The sequence below is a fragment of the Thunnus maccoyii genome, chromosome 6 (genome assembly GCF_910596095.1).
Source record: "Thunnus maccoyii chromosome 6, fThuMac1.1, whole genome shotgun sequence".
In the NCBI taxonomy this organism is placed as follows: domain Eukaryota; kingdom Metazoa; phylum Chordata; class Actinopteri; order Scombriformes; family Scombridae; genus Thunnus; species Thunnus maccoyii.
Window position 1 is genome coordinate 10,176,794 of NC_056538.1, and position 8,875 is coordinate 10,185,668.

General features: G+C 38.4%; 1 protein-coding gene across 1 annotated transcript; it reads left to right on the top strand.

The window, feature by feature from the left end:
* The first annotated feature begins 156 nt into the window (after nucleotides 1-156).
* Nucleotides 157-8,485, top strand: LOC121898467 (beta-galactosidase-1-like protein 2). Its single transcript, XM_042413556.1, has 20 exons — nucleotides 157-685; nucleotides 1,460-1,520; nucleotides 1,815-2,015; nucleotides 2,241-2,309; nucleotides 2,424-2,519; nucleotides 2,602-2,710; nucleotides 2,833-2,925; nucleotides 3,032-3,113; nucleotides 3,209-3,273; nucleotides 3,449-3,533; nucleotides 3,898-4,035; nucleotides 4,186-4,266; nucleotides 4,422-4,528; nucleotides 5,086-5,232; nucleotides 5,433-5,504; nucleotides 6,645-6,723; nucleotides 6,862-6,949; nucleotides 7,486-7,600; nucleotides 7,921-8,037; nucleotides 8,160-8,485. The coding sequence occupies exons 1-20, from the start codon at nucleotides 448-450 to the stop codon at nucleotides 8,268-8,270; spliced, it is 2,154 nt and encodes a 717-aa protein (XP_042269490.1). The 5' UTR covers nucleotides 157-447; the 3' UTR covers nucleotides 8,271-8,485.
* The last annotated feature ends 390 nt before the right edge of the window (nucleotides 8,486-8,875 follow it).

Here is an 8,875-nt window from a genome sequence, read left to right on the forward strand (position 1 = left end):
CACCCATTCACACACACATTCATACACTTGATGGCAGAGGCTGGCATGCAAGGTGCCAACCTGCTCATCAGGAGCAATATAGTGCTTTTTATCCAAACACTATGTAATTATTTATTTTTATTTACAAATGTCTCTAATACTTACTCACCCATTCACACACATACTCACACACCGATGGCGCAGGGGGCAATTTGGGGTTCAGGATCTTGCCCAAGCACACTTCAACATGCAGCCTGAGCCACAGCTGCCCCAAAAATACTGTGTATCACTGTACAAATATTGTGAAAGTATCAAAGCGCTCAGTCCATGGAGAAATGCACACAGCCTATATTCAGAAACTGTGCCTTTAAATTAGCCGTTTTGACTTCCACAAGGTTGTGATGTGACAACTATATGCTCAGTGTTTCCCCTCCCATTGCGGCTTACTCCTCCTGAAAAAAACAAAATATGTTTATCTATATTATTTACCTAAATTATGTGCACTCATTCATTTCAGCTCAGTGTGAGAGTCTCTACTGTGTTTTGTTGTCATTTATAGTTGCGCTAATTTCTCTCCTCTCCTGCTTGCTACAATCCGTTACCTTTGGTTGGCCAGGGCGTGTGTCACTTAGAAAACAGTCGGCCAATCAGAAGAGAGGGGCTCTGATCAGACACAAAACAGCCTGCATCCATGTCTTGTACAGCTGTAAGTAGGTGCTTTTTGTCTATAAAAACATGCAAATGTTTGTAAATAGACCACAAAAATAAGAATATTAAACTGGGAAAGGGGCACAATATGATCTATTTAAATGTTGTAAATGTAGGAATACGAAAGTTTCTTATTGCATTTCTCAAGTTGAGACAAGATAGTATTGTTTTTACATCACAGTCTACATTAATCTAATTGTTCTACAGCGCCTTTTTAGTGACTGTCTTTTTACATATTTTGGCAAATAGAATTTCCAGGATGCTTTCTAAGGAGGTGCAAAATTAAATGTAATTAGAAATACAATATGCAATTGTTCTGCCTTACCTACCTTATCTACAATACCTAACTGAGTTAAATCTATATAAATTGACAACAAAATTCATCAGCTCCTAGCCTGACTATATACAATGTCAAGTGACATTTTGCAAAATATTCTGTCAACCCTGTGTCAAAGGTAAAAGTAACTAATTGACCATTTCCTCTCAGTCCATTTTCTTTCATGTCCACACACACGTATACTATTGCACACCATGACCACATTTGCACACAGTCCCTTATCTGTAGGCTGTGATTATATTTTGAACCACTAGGGGGCATCAGCACATTCTAGTCTGTATAGCTAAACTTTATCATGAGATCAACATTACTATATACACAATGCTGCCTCCCCTCTCTGACTGAGGGCTAAAGAGCTAGAGGGAGTGAGAGAGAGACAGACAGAGCACTATTATATGTTTGTTCTGAAACAACAATAGTTTCCCTTATCCACAGTGTTTGAGGCCTCCCAGCACTGTCATCCCTTCAAATGCTCAGTGACGAGGCCAGCTTCAAGGTACAGCATTGATAATATTTTTTCAATGTGAATAGGATTTTCTGTATTCTTGAATTTGGAACTTTCCTGTTCAGTCTTGGTAAGGTTTGACCTTTGTTATGCTTTTATAGAAGTTTGTTAATTTTGTGTACAATATATCAGAGATACATCATTCGAAGTGGCTTGCTGTTTGTAAAATTGTATTACTGAAACACATGTTAAAATGTCACTTTTGTATACCTTTGAATGTTATCATCCAACACACAGAACGCAGCAGAACCATTCTTTTTTTTTCTATTCTATTTTATCGAACAGTGTTTTCCTGGCCAGACATCGTCCTGAAGTAAGAAGAATGAGCCGTGTGGAGGGTCTGAGGGCCGACTCCTCTCAGTTCACTCTGGAGGGAGAGCCTTTCCGCATCCTGGGGGGCTCCATCCATTACTTCCGTGTCCCCAGAGCCTACTGGGAGGACCGGCTGTTGAAGATGAAGGCCTGTGGCCTCAATACTCTCACGACGTAAGCTATCACTGAAACTTGACTATACTTCAATTCACAATAATCTCATTGGACTTTTACTGCAGAAGATCAATCATGGATCAGATTGAATCAAATATGTACAAAATGCTTTATGAAACTTTTTACCTTCAAATAAAATAGAAACAAACAAAATGCCAGGATCTCATGAGCCATTAGACTGTATTATTTCTTAAGGAGGAATTATTTTCTTGCTTGCTTTTATAGATATATACCATGGAACCTGCATGAGCCTGAAAGAGGAACATTCAACTTTCAGGATCAGTTGGACCTCAGGCAAGGCCTCCTTCATCATTTTTGTATTAAATATTTTAAAAAGGCATGCAAAGCAGCTGTTTTGATGTTATTTTTAATGCAAATTAGACACAAAATGTTTCTGCCTTTTCTCAGGGCTTATGTCAGTTTAGCAGCAGAGATGGGTCTCTGGGTGATCCTGCGTCCTGGACCATATATCTGTGCTGAATGGGACTTGGGCGGGTTGCCTAGGTAACACCATCTGCCCATTAGTTTAAAATACCACCATACATTAGCAGCATGCCACCAAATATAGTTGTCATGTTTTTTTCAGCTGGTTGTTACAAGATAAAAACATGCAGCTGAGGACAATGTATCCTGGATTTGTAGATGCTGTCAACCTCTACTTTGACAAGCTTGTATCGGTGATCAAACCTATGATGGTAAGTGCAACTCACTGTTTTGTCAGAATATTTTATGTCATAAATTTCGTGAAAGAATGATGAAGGGATATTTCATCAATGGTGAAGCAAACATTTATTTTTCCTTGTGTGTTTTTTTTAAGTTTGAAGAAGGAGGCCCAGTCATTGCAGTTCAACTTGAGAACGAGTATGGATCATATGCCAAAGATGAAAGATACATGCCATTTATAAAAGACGTGAGTTTAGTAATGTCTTGCAGTGTTTCCTTTTCACTGAAATGTTTATATGACATCTGTGATTCATCCACCATGTATGGAACACTTAATTTTCCTCCTCCTGCAGTGTCTCCAGTCCAGAGGCATCAATGAGCTCCTGCTGACTTCAGACAACTGGGAAGGCTTGAGATATGGAGGGATGGAGGGAGGTAATGAAGATATCAAAAGTAACTTTGGAACTGTGTGTAACTTTTTCACTGAATACTGTATTACATTTGAAGATATGATATTTTGCTCATTTCAGTTCTAAAAACCATAAACCTTCAGAGACTGTCATTTGGAGCGATCCAGTGCTTAGCTGACATGCAGGTAGGCGATGGATGATCTTTGATAGTCATGACATTCTGGCAATTGCATTCATTGTTGGTTTCCTGTAAAATATGCATTTATTTCTATTTTTGTACATAGTGTTATATAAGATATTATATAAGTAAAATGTGTTATTAAATTGTTTTTAAATAGGAATGTGGTCTGCTTTGTGTAGCCCCAGAAACCTCTGATGGTTATGGAGTATTGGTGTGGGTGGTTTGATGTCTGGGGAGAGCATCACCATGTGTTCCATGCTGAAGGTATGGCAACACTTTTCAAAAATAATTTTTCCAGGCAACATTTTTGCTGTGCACAATGTCATTTACAAAACACTTATAAGCTCCACAGTGGCCAGTGTCTATTTTTGTCTGATTTTGGATACTCTATTATAATTTAAATCAGAATGTCACACTTCAGCTGCTAGGTTTAGGTATAGTACATTGTTTAAGGACACCTCAACAGACAGAAAGGAGCATTACTGCCTTACTTTACAACTATTTCACTTCTGCATATTGCTCTTTGACTCATTTTGTCTACTATGTAATAATTTATTAGTATATGCTTTCCTTTTTAAATACTACAAACTGCTAGTTTCTTAGTGATGTGTGTGTTGTCCCCTGACAGACATGCTAGCTGTGGTGTCAGAAATCCTGGAGAGAGGTGTTTCCATTAACCTGTACATGTTCCATGGTGGAACCAGCTTCGGCTTCATGAATGGAGCAATGGACTTTGGCAACTACAAACCTCAGGTCACCAGTTATGGTTGGTAGGAATCACCTTCTGTCACCAAAGCTCAAAGACCAAATAACAAAATATGTTTCAGATGTCTGATTGATATGTTTCAGTAGATTTCTGTTAAAGTAAAATGCATTTTTATTGTATCTCTTTTTTTTGTCAATGTTTTCATTGCAGATTATGATGCTCCCCAAACAGAGGCTGGAGACTGCACCACAAAATATCAACTCTTGAGGAATTTATTCAGCCAGTACCACTGTAAGGTCTTTTTAAGCATGCACTTGCACTGATTGCAATACAGATTTTATGAGAAACCATGTACACCTAGCTATTTATTTGATGACTTGACAACCCAGAGCAATTAAGGCTGTCATAATTAGCATTAACTCTGTGTTTTTGCCAACTCATTTAAGCTGAGCCTCTACCTGAAGTGCCCTCTCCTCAGGAGAGGAGAGCATATGACGCTGTTGTCATCCAGCAGTACCTGTCACTGTGGGACAGCCTGCACTTCACCGACAAGGTAAGCTACTGTACAGATGGCAAGCACCTGCCAGATGTATTGATTATAATTCATTATATAATCTGTCAATCAGAAAATGCAAATCCAAATTCCAACTAGACCAGACTGTCAGATAAAACTGAGTGCCATGCTGGGCAGAGAGCAAAATGTAAAATGTGGTGAGTTTCAGACAAACAGAACATCTCTGTTATCAGTCAAGATGAAATCTAGCAACATGCTGCTTTATGCTCAAGACAGATGATTCACACCTGGCAGCTCGGTTTTGGTCTTACATCAAGGTGTCAAAACACCTGCTCCTTTTTTAAAGAAGAAGAAGAATCTGTCCTATACTGTTTGGCAGTCTCATTTATTCCAAGTGTGTTACACAGTGTCATGCACATGCACATGCATGCATGTGTTGTAGGTTGGATGGAACTTCATCAACAGTGCTTGTATGTTGTCCTGCCTGTAGAGCCACACAGCTTCAGATTTCTTCTAATTCTAATGTCTTCAGAGGTCTGATGTTTACTGTGCTTGGCCAGATTCTTGTATCTAATGCCATGAGACTATTCATGCAGCCGTACAGGTCAGAAAGGCCGGTGAACATGGAGAATCTCCATGTCAACAATAACAATGGTCAGTCATACGGTTACACGCTGTATGAAACCACCATCACAAGTGGAGGAACCCTCAACTCCAGGAACAACATCAGAGATAGAGCACTGGTGAGGACATACAGATGCACCCAAAACTCAGACACACATTCATGTAGAATATAAATTCTAAATATTTATTCAGAGGTTCAGCACAAGACTTAAAAAAAGCCACATACTGTATTACGGGAAAAAGGCTGAACCCTTGCTTTGGTTGCTTTGGTTGGTAACACATACATAATCCTGTTATTGTGACTTTTAATGCACTCTAGGTTTTTGTGGACAGACAATGTGTTGGTAGTTTGGACTACAAGATTCAGGAACTGGCTGTCCCTGAGGGAAAGGTACTGACTGTCTTTTATATCTGTATTTTATATCCTCCCCACATTATAGTCCTTGTCCTCAGCCCATGGAACACATACATTTTTAAATAATACTTATGTTAGTTATTTTCTTATGTTAGCCACCAGGGCATGTACGTGTGAAACCTCACAGAAATACCTCACTAAATAGCCTCAAATTCATACCTGTTACACCTGTTGTACCTGTTAGTCAAAGCTACCCAAATGCTCCTAAGAAGATACTATGCCTTTTTATAAGATGATGTCGAGGTACAATCAGGTAATTAAAGGTAAGCTTAGTCAAGCATTAACTCGCAAATCAAAAATTAAAAAAAATCCCAGTGCATGTTTCTTCCCATTAAGCACTGAGAGAAAGAGATGGTGCAATATCCACCTCATGCATGAATATTACAGGATTTCTTATTCATTATTGAAAAACAATACCTCTTAAATATTTTATCTGCAGTAATAATTCAGCTAAATATTTGCAAACAGTTGTTGGTTATTGTCAGGTATTAACCCAATATGTTGTAAAAGATGGCGAAAGCCAGTGTACCTACACTGTTTTAAATGTATGTAAAGCTGTCATAGACCATCATTTTCTCCTTGTCTAGTGGTGGCGAGTGTGAGTCCGAGGGCATTTAATTGTACAGAATTTCTCAAAGTGACACCTCAGATTTATTCAGGTCATTTAGACAGAGCTCGCAGTGTTCTGTACTTGTCACCGGATACCTCTTGGGTATTGATGCACTGAAATCTTCTCCTGTGCACAGAAGTATCTTTGCTGTCATTTAGTCCCCCCCCCCCACAATCATCAGTAGAGCAGCTTCATTCTTGCAGATGGTGATATTGTTGGTCAGCCTTGGTGAAATTAAATGAGCTACCTGTGTTTTGTTTTGGCCTTGATTGTAACATTGTGTCATATCTTTCATAAGATTTAATTTGACTCATTGAGGATTTTGGTACATTTGAAACAGAATGTGATTCTGAGCAGCTTATATATACAGTATGCACATGATCTGTTCCACTACTTTATCTTGGCATATTATAACAAGCAGAAAAATGCTGAAATGTCTTGCAGTGATAACTTTTTATTGCCCTACTCATTTCCTTCCACATGTTTTTTGCATTTGATCACCAAAGGGAGACAGGACATTGAGTTTACTTGTGGAGAACTGTGGAAGAGTGAATTATGGAAAAGCTCTGGATGAACAGCGCAAAGGTATTCTACCTACAAACATTAGTGCCATACGTCGGTTTATTGCTTTTACACCAGTTCAGTCATCTGAATCTACAACTACCAATTGTGCATTGCTTATATAGATTTCAGAGCATATTTTTGGCTCATATTGTACTACAGGTATTGTGGGAGACATTGAGTTGAATCACACGCCTCTGAGAGGATTCACCATCTTCTGTTTAGATATGAAGCCAGGCTTTATGAAAAGGTTGGTTAATAAAATTAAATTTTTCATCTTGTGAAAATGTCTGGACTAGTAGATTGTTGACCATTGTAAATTAAAGGACAAATTCACCTTAAAATGCTTTATACCTGTCATAATCTGCTTAATAACAAATATTTGCTAATGCAACTTGAATATCTGGGTCCACTTTGGTGTTACGCTTGATGTGGGAGCAGCTGCTTTTATTTACCCATTGTTGTAGTATTGGTTGCAGTCAAATAGATCATGTTCTGACACTGGATGTTGGTGAAAAGCACCAAGGAAATTGTAAGAAACCACAAACTCAAGGAGACAAGACAGAGAAAGTAAAGCCCAACATTTCATTAAAACTCCTGTCAGAAATAAGTGCACTGCAGTAATTACTGCACAATAAAAAGAATCCGCTGAATGTCACAAATGAATAATAACTGCATAAGAGCATCCCTCACCTTAACATTATTTATCATGATTTGCCGAATCCCTCTCACTGTAGTTTCACATGATTACTATATGTGTTTGAAATTAATTCACCCTTGTTTCAGATTAACAAATTCGGGTCAGTGGAAGTGTGATTTCAAGCCACCCTCACTCCCAGGGTTCTTCCAGGCCAGACTGCATGTGGATGGCTCTCCCAGAGACACCTTCATCAGACTCCCTGTGAGTAGAATGACCCGTCAGCTTTTATGGTGAACAGCATCTATTAGAAAACATTCTAAAACTAATCTATAATTTCTAATATTTTATATCAATTTATTTTCAGTACAGTGCTTCCTATGCATGTTTAATAAAATTATTATGTGGCTTACATCTTTATTTTTCTGTTTTGTTTCTGTATGTAGATACATGCAGAAAGACACAGCTGTGTGTCATTTGTCACTTTGGTTTTCTAAACAGGATGAGACCAGTGTTATCAAGTTAGTTAATTCATAATACAGTTTCCACAGTCAGGCTATTGATCATAGTGCATCCATCCATAGGGTTGGGGTAAAGGAGCTGTGTTTGTCAATGGGCAGAACCTTGGACGCCATTGGTTCATCGGCCCCCAGCATTTCCTTTACCTCCCAGGACCGTGGCTCAGAAGCGGAGAGAATCAGGTAGCCTATATACCCATGGTGGAACATTGTTGTTGTTTTTTTGCATAAGTTTGTGAGAAATTTTGCATGTGTAGTATGTTACATTAGATTACAAATCATATTGTTTTTATGCTTTCTTTCAGATCATTGTTTTTGAGGAACAAAAAGCCGATGACAAAATACAGTTTGCGGAAAATCCTGATCATGGAAAGACAATTGATGTTTACAAGCTTCCCTTTTGCACACTGCTGTGATAATAATTACTAAAACACACACTTTCACACCACACACACACACACACACACACACACACACAAGGGCATATTTTATTGATCAGAGTTATTGCCACTTATTCAAATCAATTAATTTACTAACCATGCTTTCAAATGCAATTGTGCAGCAGTATGCAGTTTTTTTTCAAAGCTTTGATGAAATGTTAAAATATGCCATTGATTATGTTGCCTTCTGCCATCATACCATAAAAATACTGCAACGTCGTCTCATTTGTCTTGCTTCCTCATTTCAGTGGTGAACTTTGCGCTGATTAGAAATAGCTGTTTGAACCTTTGACAGCGGGACACACCTCACAAGCTCTCATTGGACCAAAGGCTTGTCTGTCATCACCTACACGCAGCCATATCGATTACACCGACGCTTAGTAACCGGAAAATAAGTCATCTGTTTCTTCACAATAAAGGCACAACATTGTTAGGGTGATAAACATTGAAAAAAAATATAGACTAAATTTGTGGCAAATAATATAGTCACGTTAAAGAACTTTAACTGACTATATGAATGTATGAAATTGCGTGTGCATATACCATCGATTTATGCTGTAATGTGTGTGCACTATATCAGC